General features: G+C 41.0%; 1 protein-coding gene across 2 annotated transcripts in view; it reads right to left on the bottom strand.

Annotated features, from left to right (window-relative positions):
• The window catches only part of LOC100728682 (protein SCO1 homolog, mitochondrial), a 35,164-nt gene that overhangs the window by 13,600 nt on the left and 1,042 nt on the right, over window positions 1-20,522 (bottom strand). The window contains exons 2-5 of one of the 2 annotated variants that reach the window (XM_003466157.5): window positions 19,942-20,032; window positions 17,148-17,345; window positions 16,409-16,501; window positions 13,139-13,254 (exon numbers count right to left, since the gene is read on the bottom strand). In XM_003466157.5, coding sequence (XP_003466205.1) covers window positions 13,139-13,254; window positions 16,409-16,501; window positions 17,148-17,345; window positions 19,942-20,032 — 498 coding nt within the window. Of the gene's footprint in view, window positions 1-13,138; window positions 13,255-16,408; window positions 16,502-17,147; window positions 17,346-19,941; window positions 20,036-20,522 lie in introns of both variants that reach the window. The other variant, XM_063242102.1, reaches the window with a different exon arrangement.

The following is a 20,522-nucleotide window of genomic DNA, read 5'->3' as shown; positions in this document are numbered from 1 at the left end:
TCACACATACCAAACTGGAGACTCTCCCTTAAATATACTGCGACACACATTATATGTCTATGAGGTTATTACTTTATATATACACATTCATAAGGAGACAGCAAATGGAGAGCCACTTGTCTACCCCATAAGGAAAGAATGCCATCAAGACAGCTCCAACAGCTGCTCAATTCATGTGTTAAGAAAGGGTTTACTGCAGGAGCAAGATGGGGCTTGATGATCTCAGCAATCTGACACAGAAATCAGAATGAAGTCTCCAGTGCTCCTCTCTAAACTTACTCTGCAGGTTATACCTCTTTTTTCTGCCACTTTTTCTTTTTCTCTAGTCTCTTCCTTAAAAAAAAAAATCACTAGAATACGCTTTTCTGAGTGCTCTTAATACAAATTAAGTAGTATTTTCTGAGTGTTCTTAATACAAATTATTTTATATATAATAGAAACGTTCTATCCATATTTCTTAAACTTGTTAGTGATCACTTTTTAGTATTCATTTAGGACGAGGACAGAGTAAATTGGTATCTGCTCTAGTATAGTTATTCAGTTTTAGTAGTTCCTGGTACAGAAGAATGAAACAAGCAATTATTAACATATCCTTCCATAGGTCACCTCGCACCTGCAATGGTACGCAACAGGCTGGAGTGTGTCGATTACATAACCAAGGCATGTCAGACTAGATTCCATCTCTGGTCAACTTCAAAATTACAACCCTTGGGGCTGGGGATTTAGCTCAGCGGCATAAGCGCCTCCCTTGCAAGCGTGTGGTCATGATTCAATCCCTGGTACCAGCTTAAACAACAACCAAAAAAAAAATTACAACCCTTATCATCATGTTGTCACCATCTCTAATTCTACTGGAAAACAGCAACTTGGTTTTTCTAACGTGTAACTTTAAAAAAGGTTGGGGCCACTGAGCTAGTAACCATTTATACTGGAGAGCACGCTGGAGAAATGCCCCAGGGAAACGGAGTGCCCAAGGAATGCCTGGAGGGCATGGATCGCTGGAGGTGAACAGCTGACAACACGGGGCATTAAAAAGCTGGCTAGTTAAGCAAAAGGGCGTCATGTGACAAATGTATAAATACATACACTGGGATGGTTAAGCAGTCTCTTCCTCCCAGCTTTCTTTCTATCCATCTATCTATCTATCTTTCTATCTATCTACCTTGGATAACTTAGAGAGGTCTCACAGACGTGACAAATAAAAAAAAACCCAAACTGTTTGAAATGGTTAACACAGGCACAAACAGAACCCAGCACCTTTACGCCCTGAAAATCTTGCCCTGCTGCACTCCCCAGCACAACACCTGTTACTCTCAGAGGGAACCGCTGTGTTTCAGAGAGCCGCTCTGCATTTCCTGCTGCATGTACCCCCCACTACTATCTATTTATGTTTATAAACGCTAGTTTACAGGCAGATCACGAGAAACACGGCGTATCCGCTTTCTCGTCTAACTGCCTCCATCAGTGATCTAGAGCAGTGCAGGTCTACTAGCTTTAAAGACCAGCTGCAGCAGGCACAGAGTCACACACACACTCTGGGAGGCAGAGGAAGGAGGGTCACAAGTTTGAGCCTAGCCTGGGACAACTTAATGACTGACTGTCAGCAATAAAAATAAAAATGGATGGTGACATTAGTTCAGTGTGAATGGAGCCATGAATGGCATCTGGTCCAATCTGGTCCAATCAAGTACATTATTATTGTATGATCCACCTGCAGGGACAACAGAGGAACATGTGACAAAAGATCACCAAAACAAACTGCTTTTTTTTACTGCATAAATGTTGCAGGATAAAGAATTTTTGTTAACAATGCACAGTAACGCAAAAACAAACAAACAAACAAACAAACAAACAGCAACAAAGTCCTTGTTCCAAATTCACTCCAGCTGTGTATTTCTTACTTATCCAATTCTGACAATAGGTTTTCAGACCATCTGAGTGAAAACTGGCATCTTATTAAACTCACATTTCTTTTATTATGAAACAGCATCTTATGCTTCAAGGCCAATTGTATTCTTTCAAAAATATTTGCTGATTAGTACTGTAATTCTTTTGTACTGTAGTTGTGTGTAATGTTATAACATGCACATTTAGATTTCTAAAGAATCTTAAATCTTTGGCATGCTCCATTTATATACACAGTATCAGTCTGAGAATTCCATCCAAAAACTCTTAAAAGTTTACCTCTTTGTGGCTGTTGTCTGAGATTGTGAAAATCTCACTCAATTATAAATCAAGGCTAATCTTTAAGGACTCCCATCCCTCCTCACAGGTCCTTAAATCTTAAGTATTTCTCTGACCACCTTATACATGAAAATCTGTGGCTCCAAAGCACAAATTCACACTATGGAATGCCTAAGAAATCTAAATGAGTCTCCCCCTGTTGGTTGACTTAGCAAATGTACAGCAGTGATCAGACTTTTAAGTCAAATTCTTACAGCAGTTGACCAGTATTATCTCAAAATAGGATGTATCTTAGAAGGTCAAAGAAGTCTCCATAAGTTTTGCATATTATCATTTTAATTTTTAAGATTAAAGATAATGCATATTCTGCATTATCTGTGCTATGGGTACAAATTTCAGGGCCCTAATCTGTGTTTGGTTTGTTTATACCCTCACTGCTACTTGCTGCAAACTGCTAGTTTATAGGTAGATCACACAAAAATAGTGTTTTTACTGCATCAAGACCAACCAGTGAAAGAAGACTACACAATCAAAGATTCCAAAGTATTTAAAAAGAAAGCGAAACTGTGGAGGGGCAGTTGATAGTATAGCTGGACGTGACACAAAACCTGTTTCTGGGAGCAGTGCTTTGCATTCAGCGAAGTATCCATCACTTTAATTGAATTTTTAAATACAAGTTTTATAAGCTATTTGGTTTTATTTTAAAATTTCAAAACAGTAAGACAGTAACAATGATTAAAACATTATGTATTATCTTTAGTTACTCAAGAGTAAAGATATCTGCATTTCATTCTCCAAACAATATTAGCACAAATCTATCTTTTCAATGAACTAAGTGAAATTACTAGTCTGTCTATCGACCTATCTATAAATATATTTTTGCTTTCTCTTTCCTATTATTCATTTCCCATCCCAGGTTCTCTTATGTTTTGAAGCTTCCTCCCATTTTACAGTATCTAGTGTACATTTTGGATCTTACTTACGTTCAGCTTCGCACACTAAGGAGATAATATGATGTTTACACATTTGCACCTAGTTTATTTCACTTATGAGTAATGAGTATGGTCTCAAGTTGCATCCACTTAACAGTAAAAATCTCCACTTGTCCTTCTTTATGGCTGAGCAGTACTCCACTGTATAAGAAGGCCACATCTTTTTTATCTACCCCTCAATTGATGGGCATTTGGGTTGTTTCCAAGATCTAGCTATTACAAATTGTGCTGCTATAAACATAGATGCACATGTATTACTGTGATACAATGTTTCTGATTCTTCTGGGAAGATACCCAGAGGGAATAGCTGAGTCAAATGGGACCTCCAATTCTATTTTTTTGAGGAATCTCCACACTGATTTCCACAATGGCTACACCAGTCTACAACACGCCAGCCAACACTGGAGAAGGGTTCCTTCTTATCCACAGCTACCAGCACTTGCTATTGGTGGATTTCTTGATAGTAACCATTCTTTCTAGGGTGAGATGGAGTCTCAGTGAGTCTCTTGAATGGCCAGTGATGTTAAAACATTTTTTCATATATTTATTTGCTATATGTACGTTATCAAAAAAGTGTGTATTAATCTCAGATGCCCATTTTAAGTTTGGGAGATTTGATTTTTTGTGTTCTTTTACATTCTCAATAGTGATCCTTTGTCTGAGGAACAGCTGGCAAACGTTTTCCCCACACTGTGAGCTGTCTCTTCACTCTGTTGGTGGTTTCTCTTGATGTGCAAAAGTTTTCAATACGATGAGATTTCAGTTGCTGATTCTTTGTGATAGTTCCTGTGCAACTGGAATTTTATTCATAGTCTTTGCCTACACCAAAGTCTTCCAGTGTTTTGTCTGTTTTATCTTTCAGCAGTTTTAATGCTTGTTTTAATATTTATAGACCTTTGATCCATTTTGAATTTAGTTTAGTGCCTGGTGAAAGATACAGATCCAATTTTAAACTACAGCATGTGCAGAGCCAGTTTTCCCAGCACCACTTATTAAAGAGTCTGTCTTTCTTCCAGCAAATGTGTTTGGCACCTTTGTCAAAGACGAGGCAGCTGAGTGTCTTTGGAGTTCTTTCTGCATCTTCTAACCTTTTCCACTGATCTTTGGGTCTGTCTGTTTTGTTTTGATCCTAGTACCACACTGTTTTATTACAGTAGCCTTATAGTATAGTTTCATGTCAGAGAAAGCACAGAACTGCCTTTGCTATTCCAGGCCTCTTCTGTTTCCAAATGGATGTTAGGGCAATTTTCTCTAATTCTGTGAGACATGTTACTGGAATTTTGACTGGAATTGCATTAAATCTGTACAACAGTTTTGGAAGTATGGCTCGTCACTCTATTAGTTCTTCAGACCCAAAAGGAAGGGATGTTTCTATTTTCTGATATCCTCTTCAATCTCCTTCTGCAGAGTACTGTAATTTTCTTTTTTTTTTTTTCTTTTTCGTTTTTGTCGGTACCAGGGATCGAATACACGACTGTCTGCTTGCAAGGCAGGCGCTTATGCCACTGAGCTAAATCCCTAGCCCCAGAGTACTGTAATTTTCAACGTAGAAGTTTTTTATAACCTTTGTTAGATTGATTCCTAGGTTTTTTGTTTTTTGTTTTGTTTTTTTTTGCATGCTATTTTGAAAGATGTTTCACTAACTTCTCTCTCAGTGAGTTTGTTTTTCATGTACAGGAATGCTATTGATTTTTGAGTGTTGACTTTGTATCCAGTTATGCTACTGAATTTGGTTAAGTCTAGCAGGTTTTTAGTGGAGTTTTGGGGAGGTCTCCTATGTAGAGGATCATATCTTAAATAATACTTTAACTTTTTCCTTTCCTATTGTAATTCCTTTGTTTCTCCTATCAAATTGCTCTGGCTAAAGTTTCCAGGATTATGCTAAATAAGAGTGGAGACGGGGGACATCCTTGTCTTGTTCTTGATTTTAGAAAGCTTTGAGTTTTTGTCCATTTAGTATGTTGTTAGTGGTTGATTTGTCATAAATGGCTTTGATCAACTGAGATAAACACCACCTATTCCAATATTCTGTAGGTTTTTATCATGAATGAGTGCTCAACTTTATTAGAAGCTTTTTCTGCATCTATTGAGATGGTCATATGATTTTTGCCCTTGGTTCTGTTAAATATGATGTATTATATTTAGTGATTTGCATATGTTGAACCAACCCTGCATTTCTGGTATGAACCCCACTTGGTCATGGTGTGTAATCTTTATGACAATTTTTTGCATTGTTTGCCAGTATCTTACTGAGGATTGCTGCATCAATGTTTATCAGGAGACTGGCCTCTAATTCTCTTATTTGGGTCCTTTTTTGGTTTTGGAATCAAGGTAATGCTTACTTCCAGGAATAAATTTGGGAGTACTACTTCTCTTTCAATTTCAGTAAAGAGTTTGAGAAGTAGTCGTGCTAGGTCTCCAATAAATTTCTTGTAGAATTCAGCAATGAATACATTGGCTTTTTGTGGTAGGTTTTAAAAACATCTTTGATTTAACCGATTGATATTCATTTATTTAGGACTTTTATATCTTCTTGATTCAGCTTTTTTAACTCACATGTATCTAGGAATCTGTCCATTTTTCCTACATTTCCCATCTTACTAGAATACAAGCTTTTTAAGTATATATAGATGATCTTCTAGATTTCTGAAGGGTCCATTGTGATTTCACTCTTTTCATTCTTAATTACGTAGATTTGAATCTTTTCTTTCCTTTTTTGATAAAGTTCAATAAGGGTCTGTAGATTCTAATCTTTCAAAAACCCAACTCTTCAATTCATTAATTCTTTGTATTTTTTTTTTTTTAGTCTCCGACATGTTAATTTCTGCTCTGATCTCTATAATTTCCTCTCTTATATAAGCTTTTGGCTTAGCATGCTTGCATGCTTTTCTTTTTCTACAAGTTTCAGGTTCACCATTAAGTTGTTTATTTGCATTTGCTGAGTACTTACTGCTATAAATTTCCCATTTAGTACTGCTTTCACTGATGGTTGTAACTGATATGTATTGACTTACCATGTTATTTTCCTGTTGCTGGGTCCTCTTATTTTTCTCCTCCCTTTGTTTAACTGTTTGCCTTGCCTGCTGGATTCCTTCTCCTGGGGTTCATGGAATTGTAGTTCAAAATATTTAGGAATGCTGGTTTGGTGGTCATAAATTTCCTCAGATATTCTTTGTCACAAAAGTATCATATCTGCCAATCAGTTCTGAAAGATAGTTTTGTGAGGTACATCAATCTTGGTTGAAGGCTGTTTCCTTTTAGAACTCAAAAATATTCCACTCCAAGCTCTCCTTGAGGGTTTGTGCTGAGAAGTCAGCTGTGATTCTGATGGGCTTTCCTTTATAGGTGATTTGTTTCTTTTCCTTGAAAGCCTGTAAGGTTCTCTTCTTGCACTGAATTTCTGGAATATTGATTATGATACACCTGGCTGTAGATTCTTTTAAATTATGGGGTTTTTTTTTTCTTTTTTGGTACCAGGAGTTAGACACACAGCCTCATGCTTGCCAGGCAGGCGCTGTGCCACTGGGTCACATCGCTGGCCCTTACCTGGATTTCTGTTATGTGTCACTTATCTGTATGTCAACTTTTTTGTCTCTACGAGGAAAGCTTTCTGCCTTGTCTATGCAGTTTTTTGTATCATTTGTGCTATCTCCTGCTTTTTAATTGACTCCAATTAACCATAAGTTTTTCTTCTTTGCCTCATCTAGCAGCTGCTGTATTGATTTGTCACTGTTTTTTTAAGAAATCTTTCCTTTTATGATCACTAACTGTAAGTCTATCTCCCATATCTGAGATCCTGTCTTCATACTGGCTTAATCTGCTGCGAATACTTTCTATGGAATTTTTACTTTTCCAGGTACCTGCTTGAAATGAGCCTTATGGAGCTCATTTCTTCCCTATGCTGGGAATTCATGGCTCCCATAATTTTCTTAAGGTCATCTATTTTTTGTCTGTATCTGCTCTAGCATCACTAAATATGGACTTCATTATAGACAATGCATCACCAGTTATTTGGGAAATTATTTCTGATTTGATTTTTTCCAAAGCCTCTTCAATTACTTTGTTGTTACCACGTCCGAGAGGCCAGGCGTGAGGCTTTCGTCTGTCTACCTCACTGTCCCCTGTGCTTGCCTTTGGTGAACTGACGTCAAGGGCTGCGCTGTCTTATTGTCTCCTCTTAGTTTAACTCCTATGGTGATGCCTGTAAATTGCTTAAGGAAGGTGCTTTATTTTGAGTATTTGGAAACCATAGGTGATGACTACGTCTCCGAGGTATCTTCCAGGTGCTCCTGGGGTTTGTTGGAAGATCCCACCTTTTCAGTTTGCTAAAGATGACAAGATGCTGCTTGTTTGGCCCAGTCCTTGGTTCTTTGACACTGTGCTGCAGTATATTTTTTTTTTTGTGACCCTTACTCAGTCTCAGTCATGCAAGAACAGTTGATAAGAACAATTATGTCACTTTTGGCTACAGTAATACCATTACCATCAAACATAGCCTAGAAAATGACAAACTGAGCTAACCATCAATGTGCCACTTTTAACCGTATGAAATAGATTTGTGGGTGTATAACAAAAATATAAAATAAACTAGAAAATTATATGCAGTCTACAAGTCCCTAGCATGTCAGACTTGCCCCCAGGAGTTAAAATTTAAAATGAGTTAAGGAAAAAACAGAGAACTGGAAGAGGAAGAGATTAGAAGACAAAGGGGGAATCACACTAACTTTGGAAAACTGGTATAGAACAATGGACAGAAAGAGACAAAGAGCAGAACAGAACCATGACCACAAAGAGGGTAGAAACCATATTTACTCATAAAAAAAAAAAAAAAAATAGTGACAGAGAAAAACCAACAACAGCAACAACAACAAAAAACCCCACAAAGTAGGGAGGCCATACTGACTCCATTTATCTCAATAAAAAGCTATTTGTTTAGACGGGTTGGGCGGCAGCCAGCTTGCTAACCCTTTCCCTTTGTTTGCAGAACCCCATCTGGCATCCAAACAGGGACTCCACAGTGGAGACATCTGCTGTGGAGGGTGACCTGCCTTTGCTGTGTTCCCAGGGTAGGACGCCGCGTCAACTTCATTTTCTTCAGAAAATCCCCAGTCATAGGGAATTCCCCATCGAAGCGCGCAGAAACACGAGGCAGAGCTGCTGTTTCTCCTTAAGAAGGCGGGCCATGGCCTCCTGAGCACAATTTAGCACAACTTTTGCAAACCATTCATGATGATCATCCTTGGCATCCTCGAGGAAGGATGCTCGTTATGGAGGATTGGGCAAAGAGAGGCAAACTGCTGCATGCGGAGCCTTGGGCCCCGCCTCTGTCCGCACACCTGGATCCTCTGTCAGGATGCTATCGCAACCTTTTGCAGGCGAGCAGACGGAACACTGCGTGGCTGGCTTCCAGGTCCTCCCGGCCGGGCTGCTTCTACTGTCCCTGTCTTCCCTGGGTCAGACCCATTTTCCTTTGACCACTCAGCAGTGAGCTCCTCTGTTCGGTGCTTTACACAGATGCTGCTGACCTGATCCCTGATGTCCTTTCTGGCAGACCCCTCAGAGCGCTGCTCACACGCTCACCTCAGTTATGGGGGACCGAGTTCCGGAGGACTGCCCTCTCCTACTCATTTTTCATTCAGCCCCTCTACTCACCAGGGCTCTGTTGCCACCCAGAGCAGCAAGGTGTTTATTGTTGAGTGGTCACATTTACCCCACTCGCCTGGTAGTACTGTATTTCCTATTATCAATGCTATTTCTTCTCTTATCTCTCGAGGACATACTTGCACTCCTTGGAACTGATCTCACTGATATTGTTTTACCACTTACCAAGGCTGACTTCTCCTTTCTGCCGCCCTCTACTGTTTCTCTTCAAGTCTCTTTGGCTATGTTGGTTCCATTTCTTTCAAAATGCCCCCAGAGCCGGGCACACAGGAGCCAGCGCCTCTGCTGATGGGAGAGGAGGGGATGCTTCTGGGTTATCCCCAACAAGCCCAGTGTGGATTCCTGCTCATTGCATTCACCCTTCTCAGACTGGGTTGGCACCATGAGCTGCACAACCCAATGCCACAGTTTCGCCTCTCCCTAAACCAAGCCCAGCAGCCTCAGCAGCGACCCAGGACAATAACTGCTCAGCCAGTGACCCGGGGTGATGTAAAGGTGCTGACCCAGTCTGCACAAGACTTGCTCTGCACATCTAAGAACAACTCCACTGCTAACAAGCTTCTTGCAGTGGTATTTACCAAACTGACAATGAACTCTGTAATGCTGGTTTGTATTCTATTACTATGTGTTTTGCAACCCACCATGAGGACATCAGAGTCCCACAAGCTCCAGGAAAGACTGGAATACAATTAGTTGGGTTCAATTGGCAAAAGCAGCTAATGTCTCTCATTTTTATCTTGCTCAAGAGAGAGAAATAAAACAATTCTTGGGTCCTGTCTGATTCCCGTATGCAAGGACCCTGCCCCTCTAGGGAATTACACCATTTTCTCCACTATTCCAAACAAAATTGTCACATATGCTGACTGTCCAAACTGGGGCACTCCCACCCTGAAAAAATCCAATAATGCTGTTAAAATGTCCACTCCTTACATAGCAACTTCAAATGCCTCCTGTGCTCGTAATGAAAATTGTACTGCTCAATGTCGTTGCCTTCCTAGCAGGACTTGGAATTGTTCTAGTTACGAGCCAGTATTGTATGGACGTGGATACGGCCCTCTCCCTGCTGGACGGTTTTTCTCGTGTGAAGAGCAGACCTTCAATGACATCCCTGCTAACTTATCTCAGAACACAAATGCTGCCTCAGTCGCCTTACTGAACTGTCACCTTCTCCAGAATTTACCCGTCTCATACCACACGGTCTGCAACTGGTCTCACTGACCTATGCGGGACTTTTCTATTAGCCTGTTAACCAAAGCAGTAATTTTTGCTTTAGACATTTCTTTGGTTGGTGCACCTGCTCTGGCAGCCAGGGCCAAATGCAATGTGAATGCACTGGCTTGTCTCATGTCAACACAAATTAGTTATACTTCTACAGCTTTGCATTATTAAATAAAAAATAAACACCAACAAGCAATTTTAGATAATTCTGCTACACCTGAATACTTCTATTACATCGTCATAGATGCAATAAAATTGCCCAAATGTGCTGTTTTAATTTGTCTGATAAACAAATCCATCAATAAGAAACTTCATGATTTACAAAAACTTACCAAACAGATACACATGTCCCAAGGTATCAGTACTAGATATAAAATTTCCTTACAGGATGGTTACCAGATGTCAGTCGACTAAAACACAGTTTCTTTATGGTGTACTGTCCTTATCTGCTTAATTGGCATGGGATGCCTCGTACAGTGCACCATCCCTATGCAAAGGGGAGACGTAGAGAGGCCACACTGACTCCATTTTGTCCCAGGCACATGCGGTCGACAACGTTACGGGAAAAGTGCAGGCCTTGAAAGATCGCCCCCACCCCAAGGTAAAAACGCGAGGTCCTATAGGGGCAAGAAGCAAAAAGTTATAGAATCTGAGCTTGCGCAATTTGAGTTTCTTTGTTCTTTATCTCAAGAAAAGCTACTGGCTTAGGCTGGCTGGCTGGCAGCCACCTTGCTGACACTTAGTGTGTGCGACCCTTTATTTTCCCTTTGCTTGTGAAACCCCAGCACAAGAACACCAACCAAAAAAAAAAAAAAAACCAAGAGAGAAAAATAAAAAGTCCACTTCAGCTTTGTCCCTGTTGTCACTAGTAGGACACTATGTGGGGCCAGAGGCCCTGTCCTTGCTGATCCACCCCAGCAAGCCAGCAGTAGCTGTTTGGCAGGGCAGTGGATACTCTCAGCGGGCCTGCGCCTTCTGGCCAAGCCAGACTTGCCTGGCCGCAGCTGTCTGCACATCTTCTACAGCTGGGAGCCATCAGACGAAGCCAGCAGCAGCTCTGCACCGAGTCCACTCGGGCCCTGTCCCAGATGGCTCCCAGCCAAGGGCTGTCCCCGCCGAGGACTGAGCCCTCAGCACTCCCCGCCTGCTAGTGCAGGGCTTCACATCTGCGGCTCCCTCCACTGTGTCTCCCTGTGGAGGCTCTGGGGTCGCCAGCTACCCCATGTGCTGTAGGTGTGAACCGTCTTCTCCCTCAGTGAGTCCCTCCCAGGGAGGTGCCGCCAGACCCCTTCCTTGCTCAGGTTTCTAAATATCTTCTCGGTGGGCCGCGACTCACGCTTCAGATCCTTCCTGAGCCCCAGGAACCCACTTTCCTTCTTCCCGTCTTCCCCGCATGGCTACCGTGTAATATCTGGATGGCGACTCGCAGGCTCTTCGTCTGCTGCCCACCACTGTGCCATCCGGTGCTCCCCCTGATTGTATTTACAACATTTCAGTCTGACTGCAGAGTCCTGAGCTGTCTATAGGCCTGAGCAGTGCTAACTAGTCTTGTTAAGTGTTCACACAGCTTAATAGAAATCTGTTAAGGCTGAAGCCAGACTGACAAGCTCCCTGCTCCCCCTGTCATCACGGGCAAACTCTAACCCAGTCAGTGGAATTTATGGAAAAGCACAGAAGTCCAAGAAGTCCTTCATCGCTCCCTCTCTCGGTCCCTGCTCTCCTCTGCTCTGCTCTTTTTTCTCAAACAGCAAAGCACAGCAAGGTCTGCCTATTTTCCTTAAAATCAAGGCTTCAAAGAAAAATCTGCCTTTTTCTCTTGTCTTTTCATCCAGTGATCCAGTTTCCCTAATGCTGTCGGGCACCACATCCAGGAGTGTGATGACGTGTGTGCCTCTGAGCAGAGGAGCTGGAGGCCTGCTTTAATTTAGCCCACAGGTACACAGGCACCCAGTCTGCTGCAGATTGAACAGTAATGGGCAGCAGAGACAACGTGCCACAATGAGATGTTGCCTCTGCGTGCTGTTCTAGGGACAAGCTGGCCAATGGGTGATTTGATATCCTGACACTTTTCCATAACGCCAGGTTTTCAGCTGGAAAGTTCTTATTATTAATCACTGTGCCCAATTAATATTATAGGAAAACTGGAGTAGGATGACTGAAGAAAAAATCTGTACTGCTACCACAGCACAACATCAAATCTTCATGTGACAGGAAAAACTGTCCACACTGAAAGAAAACTCAGTGGGCAGGAGCAGCGCTCACACACTCTGTTGCTACATCACGAAACACTGCAAGAAGCAGCACACGGTTAAGTCGGGGATTGGTGTAAGACCTCTGGAGCAGCACTGACAAAGGTGAAGACAGTTCTCAATGCAAGAACTACAGATATAAACGTGAACAGGATCTCTGGTCCTCATTCTTACAGAGTGCACAGCGCCGCACACTGCACGAGGCCCGCAGTGGCTAACCCAAGTCAATCTTGCAGAAAGCTTACTTTTGAACACCTCACAGCTTTCCTCTTGATTTTCATGATTCTCATTCACCCTAAAGCTTCAGTTCCCGAGAGCCCAGAACTGCTTCTTAAAAAGGAGGCATTCTCATAACTCTTCCCCGAGGACGCAGGGTCACCATCAGTGTTTCATCACTTAACGGTTTATCCCAGCATCACCAGGCAGCGGGTTTCTTTACATGCCGACTACCCCGAGCACCACTCAGGCCACCAGTGTCACTTCAGTCAACTGACTCTCATACTGAACAACTTTAGTAAAATTGTTGTTTTTGTATTTTCTATTCCATTGTCTTAATAAGCCTTTTCTCCACATGAGGCTCCTTCATTTCCTACAGGGCACCCGAATCCTAATTTTATAGTGCCTCAAATTTTATGTGCCACTAAAAAAGAAGTTCAGCAATGACATCATGAGCAATGAAGATAAACGATCGTCTTTAAAAACAATGCTTATTTTCTTTCCAATATCCAAAATACTCAAGGAATCTGTGTGTTCTTTCATCTCAGCAGGCGACTATCTGAAACTGAACGACTGTCGGGAGGCAGCCCCCGAGGGAAAAGCGAGGCGCTAACTTACTATGTAGTCTTCATCCTCATCCTTGGGGCCGGGGCTGTAATACACTCGGTAAGCTCTGGCCACTTGGTCGATCTCTTCTTTTGTGCCGGTCAAGCCAATTAGCTTGGGAGAAAATTCTAAATAAAAAATCAGAGACAAAGAAAAGTGAGAAGCAGCAAAACAGCCATCTCCACCTCAAAAACATGATACCTGGTATAAAGCGTCCCTAGTGGTACTTTTTACCTGTGAGTTCTCAAACATTTCTTCATGATTCAAAGGAAAAGAAATTCACATAGAACAAATGAAAATTCTTCTTTGTAACACACTATATGTCAGTCTTTTAATACCAGTAAAAATCTGGACAGAATATATTTTAGCTTTTGAAATCACCTTTTCAGTTTTAAAAATACATGTAGTTGAGATCCAGTTCACTCTAAAAGTAGTATCATGAATTCAGTACTACAGTTTTTCACTGCATCATGAAGAAATGAAGACTGTGTCACAGCACAGCACAATGCCTGCATCTTATTTCCTAACAAGCAATCTCTACACAGATACAGGGCCAGGTTCTACTTTTCCTTCTGATAAGAAGCTCAACAACTACCATTCATCACCCAAAACAGTAATTATAATACAGTGCGGAGCGGTGTGTATGTGCCGTTTAGTTGCTAGAATGCACAGAAGCGGCTCAGGGGGAGTCACTGAACACTTAGATCCTGCAGGTTACTAAATGACAGCTCCACTCTCACGGCTCTCCTTCTTACCGAGTGCACAAGCCTTTGGCCCTCGACGAGTTCGCTGTAAACTGGGTGCTGAATTATTTAGGGCTAAAGAGAGCGGGCTGCCTTGTCTTTCCTTCACACTCACTGGAGTTCAGCAGAAGGGTGAATGAAGCCTGAGTGAGCTTCACATCTGAAGACTTTTCAACTGAATTTACTGAAACAGCAGTATTTTCCTAAACACTAACTTAAAATTTTTAACTTTCACCTAAAAAATGAAATCAGTGATGCGTGTGCACGCTGTTGAAAAAAATGACCGTAAGGTTTTGGGCTATCAATTAGATGTGGCAAATTTAAGCACACTCATGTGGGGATTAATACATGACAAAATAACTGCTGATACAACACATTTAAATGTACTACCCAGTGAGTATATTTCTATAAGCTGCTTTTTATTGCTTTACGAAAAACACTTTGTTCTTACTCAAATTTCTGACAAACTTGAAATTTGTGGCATAAATTATACTTAACTTCATAAATAAAACCATAAACTTCAAAGAGAAAACATAACCCCGGTAACCTTGTGTTAGGCAAAGCTTTCTTATATATTAAACAAAAGGCACTATATATAAAAGAATAAGCCAATTCATTTGGACTTAATCCCTTAAACTGGGGAAAAGATGTGCGCAGACACTTCACCAGGGACACAGATGACGAGAATGGCGATGGCCAGTGCTAACATCTATCACAGAAAGTATTCAAGTCAGGATGAAACAGCACTAGGGCCTCCTAAAGCGGCTACTATCGAAAAGCCTGCTGATGTCAAGGACAGTCAGGGCGTCCAGAAACTGGAACTCTCAACACTGCTGGCCAAGAATGTGAGAATGTAAAGCCATTCCGGAAGGGTGTTTGTCAGCTTCTCCCACAGGTAAACATACACTGCGTGACCCAGCCACTCCACAGGTGGGTGCACACTCAGAAAAAACGAAAGCAACTGTCCAGAAAAAGAGGTGCACACAAACGTCACCTGCCAACAGCCAAAAGCTGGAAAAACCCCAGTATCTGTTCATGGACTAGTACATGGATGATGTTTAAAATAATTATTAAAAAATACATACTGTACCATGTCATTCACATAGCACTGTGGAATGCAAAGGGGCTCACTGTGACAGAAGGAGCCTAACGCTTGCCTGGAGATGGAGGCAGAACAGGGAACTGGGGGGCAGGATCAGAAAGGGAAGGAAGAGCGAGGCATGGTGGCCCTGCCTGTAATTGCAGCTCAGGAGGCTGAGGGTCAGGAGTTTGCTTTGCGGCTAGCCTGAATCACCTGGTGAGACCCTGTCTCCTACTTCCTCCTCTCCTTTTGTCCCCTCCCTCCTCTCCTCTCCCCCTTTCTCCTCCTACTTTCCCTTCTCTCTTCCCTCTCCTCTCCTCCCCCGCAACCTTCTAGTGTTGGGAATTGAACCCAGGCAGGGCCTCAACTTTGCTAGAAAAGCGCTTCACTGCTGAGCTACAATCCTGGTCATACATGCTGATTTTCATGACTCTGGTGATGGTTTCAGGGGTACTCACACTGCAAGGTAACAAACTGTACATATTTACTTCTTTTTTTGGGGGGGGGGGTCTTTTTGAGACAGGGTCTCACTATGCACTTCGGGCTGATCTTGATCTCACTTTGTAGCCTCAAACTCACAAGGATCCTCTATCCTCAGCCTCCTGAGTGCGGGGATTACAAGTATGCACTGCCACACCCAGGAAATGTGTATGTTTCATTGTATGGTAATTATACCTCAATAAATCTGTTAAAAATAAAAAAAATACATAGCAAGCCCTTAACAAAACAAATTTTAAAATGATCTCAAAATCTATAGAATATGCATTTAAATGTGTCATTAGTCCTTCTGATCAGTAACTTAACTCAATTTCAAAATGATTTAAATTCAAATTGCTGATTTTTAAGCACCTACAATGAAGAGGCTTGAGTTTACAGAAAGTAAATTTGCCTATCCTCACAGATGAACTAGAAACTGAGCATTCATCTTCAACTCTACTACTGTTCAAAGTCTGTAAAATCATCTGGATTTTAATCTGCCTGGAGAGATAATTTGAACTGAAATTTATACACGAAACATTATGAAGATATCTCTGTCATACTATATGGTTAAGATTTACAAAACATGACATGAGTGCAAAATGCATCTAGTAATTCATCTTCAATCTCCCAATTCTCAAAATGTGTGTTTCTCCTAATTTTACTAAATGAGAATGTGGAACCTAACAGGAATTAGGAAGCAATAGGTCCTTACTCCTAACTTAAGGCTCTATTAGTTGCCATGAAGTTCAAGTCTAAATCTCTCCTCTGTGATAAAGAGTGCTGCACAAGGAATTGAGAAACTATTTCCTCATTTATGTGCTCATCAGCCACAGCCAAGACTCTGCACACCGATCTGCCTGTTACATCAGTCCCTCCGTCCTGCATATTTCATGAGGCATTGTAAGGATGAAATGAGTTCATACTTCAAAAGCTGCAAGAAGTCAACAGATGTAAAGTACGTAAAGATATAAAATATACCTTTCACATAATTTGCAATGGCTTCTTTTGTGTCCCTTTCCGGATCAATAGTGATGAAAAGTGGAGTTAAATTTGGGAGACTTGGAATACTATCTGAAAGAAAGTTCCAATTAGTATTCATACTGTAAGGGAAAAGAGAAAATCAGCCGTGGCAGGAGAGGATATTAACTGCTACACTGCAGAGTTAAGGAAACACAGGGAGAGCTAACATTTCAGTGAAGGACAGAAAGGGAAAGAAGCGGGTATCTAACCCTGCAAACATCTACATTGGAATGTACATGTTATCCTGGCTATATTCTCAATCCAATCTAATCCAGTATCTCTAGTTTATTCCCTGCCATAACTCAAGGATAAGGTAAATCATTTAAAAGGTCTGAATGTTCTGTAACAATTTAAGATCGTTTAAATTGGCGCTAATAAAACACTGTATCACTGACTATATATCATGTAGATTTCCTACTCTAATTACCACTGGAAGAAAGGGCAATGGGCAGATTGTAACAAGAAAGGAACACAAAAGGAAACGTTAGGAAGATCCTGGGCATGCTGACATTTTTCAAGCAATCTAACATTCAGCATCAAATAAACCTACTGTGGTGGTGAGTTAGCTCACACCATCAAAGCAACACGATCACAGGTGAGTGCTGAGATTTTGTACTTTTACAGACCAAATAATTGGTGAAAATGTAGTGACGTTAAGTAAAAATAAACAGTGGAGAGTCACTAATGGCTTTCTTACCGATTTCGTCCACAACTTGAATCATTTTTTCCAGTTCTTCTGGACAGATATCAGGGCAATGAGTGAAACCAAAATAAATCAACACCCACTGGCCGACGTAGTCCTTGTTAGTTTTGGGCTCTCCAACATGGGTTATTAGGGAAAACGGTCCGCCAAGTAAAGGCTTCCCAATGCTTCGATGCCGTTCCTTCTCCAGCTCTTAAAGAGAGACCAAAAACGTTATTGGAACCACACGTATATAAACATACCATCAGTGCTATTCTAGTAACCGTGTGTGGGAAGGGCACAAACTGTGGGAGACATAGTTTCAGCTTTCAAGACATCTTTCCAGAAAAATAAAATAATAAAACCAATCCAAATTAAGTTCTATGGTAGGTAGTAAGTCCCATAAGAAAGCACTTAAAATGCTTCTTCCTTGTCCAGAACCATTCAGTGCTAAGTCTAAGAAAGCACTTAAAATGCTTCTTCCTTGTCCAGAACCATTCAGTGCTAAGTCATGGGTGTGGCTGTGCTGAGAGTGGGGCAGGCGACACAGGGACCTAGGACAGATGTCTGAAGTTGGGTGAAAGTGGGGGGCTGGCAGGGGGAGCGTGGGCCTGAGTGAGCAGTGGGGATGAGACCTCATTTACATACAGGAGACTGATTTAAAAAAAGTAAAATAGCTCACAGATAAGAGGAAAGAGGATTCCAAACAGAAAAGGAGTCAGCGCTGTGGACAGGGAGGAACTACAAGGAGCCTTGTGGCAATGGAAAGGAATCAAAGGACTAATCTGAGTTTCTGATTTCAATTTCAATACAGTATATAGACTCGCCAGCTAAAAGGAAGTAAGGCTTCTGGAGAAACGGCTGAAGGCGGGACTGAAGCAAACAGAGCACAGATGAGCCCGGACGCTCCTGCGGCAAGAGGGAGAACTCAGAGAACAGGAGACGTGTCAAAAGGGAAAACGCCTGACAGCCTGGACAGGCTCCCACCAGCTAATCCGGGCCGCTCTGAGGATCAAAATAAAGAGAACGGTGGGTCACAGACATTATATATATATATATATAGGAAACCATGAGTTCTTACTGACATAAATGAATAAATCAGCATTTCTGCCAAAGAAGCATGACTTCAATTAGGAGGAAACATCAGACAAAATCAAGGTATTCCAAAAAAATAACCAGTTTATAATCTTTTAAGCTGTCAGATCACAAAAGTCAGGTAAAGTCTGGGAAACACTATAATTAATGGAGACTAGAGAAACAACCAGGGATAAGGTGTCGTTCTACTATAAAAGATGTACAGAAGGCCAGGTGTGACGGTCCATGCCTGCAATCGCAGCACTCAGGACACTGAAGCAGGAGGAGTGCTGGGAGTTCCAGGCCAGCCTGATCTGCATTTAGCAAGACTTGGACTCAAAGAAACAAAAACAAAGACAAAGACATAAAGTAGCAAAACAGAAAGATTAAATGAGATTAATCTAAGATTGAGATTAAATGTAAGACTCAATCTGTTAACTCTCTAGGTTATATTGTAATTACACTGGAAATTGTCCTTGTTTGTAGAAAATATACCATGCTTTACTGTGTACCTGAGTTGGTGAGGTATCATGTTACCAAATACTCTCAAACAATTAAGAAACACTTTGAAGACTGTCTTCACAGTAAAATTTTATAATAAAATAAGTATTATTGTGGGTAAATTCCAAACTGAAGTCAAAAGCTTGGGTATTTGAAACTGTTTCTGCTGCTCTTTCTCTAGTGTCTAAATCTTTTGTCTGTGCATGAAACTAAAGGAACTTGCCAATTAAAATATGACAATCATATTAATAAAATACTGCTTCTTATATAAAAATGTTACCTTGTTATACTAACAGCAGTAAGAATCTATTTGGCTAAAACGTTAAAGCCTATGAACTATCACTCCCAGATCTGAATATTATCACCTGAACACAATGACATCAAATAAGACTTTACATAATCGAATTAAATTTAAGTGATATTTGAACAATTTATCTGAAACTCCCTATCTTTTTTTTTTTTTTTTTCTTTTTCCTTTTTTATCGGTACCGGGAATCAAACCCACGACTGCTTGAAATTTAGAAGTCCTGGAATATACACTAACATACCACATTTGTTCTTTTTTTCCCCTCTGGACCTTTCAAGATTCTATATTACAGCAGTAACAGGCTCTCTTCAACCATGGTCAGTTTCTGGCCTTCTCCTCTGCAGATATCCATTGCTGTGTAGGATCTATTCATGGTGTTCTCCATGTCTGACCCAAAGAAGCTTTGTCAGCGTGAAGATTGGGCCTTCCGTCTCAAGCACCAGAGTTTTGGGCCTCACAGAACCTCATCTAGTAAAACTTTTTACTTCTGAGTCTGTTTTTCTATCACGTGCACCTCAAGTGTGGCACAGCATCTCACCCTTAGACTTCAAGCTGTCCACATTAAAATCTACCCACAATGCATCTTTCAATAGCATTAATGGTACCGTGGATTGAATCCTGGAGAAGCAAAATACACTAATGAAACCATACATGCAATTCTCATAAACTCTAAGTTTAGTTTGGTACAGTTCTCTACCAACTTCCTTAGTTTTGATCAATGTGCCATGGTTATACAAGTTGTCAACATTATGGAAATCGGGGAGATAGTTATACTAGGAAAGTTTTATACTGTCTTTGCAACTTTTCTGTAAATTGAAAACTATTTCTAAAGCTGAAAAACTATTAAAATTTAAAAAAAAAAAAAAAGGTGCTAGGACATGGCCAGGAAAGATTTTATTCAGACCTGAGTAGAGGACGTCTACTTACTTTCTGTCTTTTCCTTCTTGAAGTACTTCATCCCAGCCAGTAAAGCCCCTCCAATAGCAAATGTGATTGCTAAAGACTTCCAGGAAACAGGCTACTGGGGCAGAGATTTCAAAAATAAAAATACTAGTAAGAAGAAAACATTTAACCATGCTAAATGTATTATAGTTTTCAACATACATACACAGGTCATGATTTTGTTCAATGTGCAGAATGTTTCAAATTAATCTGGGATGAGAAAATGCTGCACATTTCTGAGGATGAGGTTGATATATTTGGGTTCTGCATATATACAATGACAAGGACACACAATTTAATTTCTTGTTCAGAGCAAAATCAACACAAAAAACCACAAGTAACATGATTGTTACTGCATGCGGCCCTCACTCTAACTTTTTATTTTTATTTATATTTATTTAATTAAAGTTCCCCATGGTGGATTATACCTGTACTCCCAGCACTACGGGGCAGGCTGAGGCAGGTGGCCTGGGCAATTTAAAAGGACCCCGTCTCAAAATGTTTAAAAGGGGTAGAAGTGGGGCTTGCTGGGGATTTAACCCTCACCTTAAGCCCCACTACTGCAC

Source organism: Cavia porcellus, unplaced genomic scaffold, assembly GCF_034190915.1.
Source record: "Cavia porcellus strain 051 isolate PalLab524CR breed Dunkin Hartley unplaced genomic scaffold, mCavPor4.1 scaffold_32, whole genome shotgun sequence".
NCBI lineage: Eukaryota > Metazoa > Chordata > Mammalia > Rodentia > Caviidae > Cavia > Cavia porcellus.
Note: the sequence above shows the minus strand (reverse complement) of the source record. Positions and strands in the feature narration are given on the sequence as shown.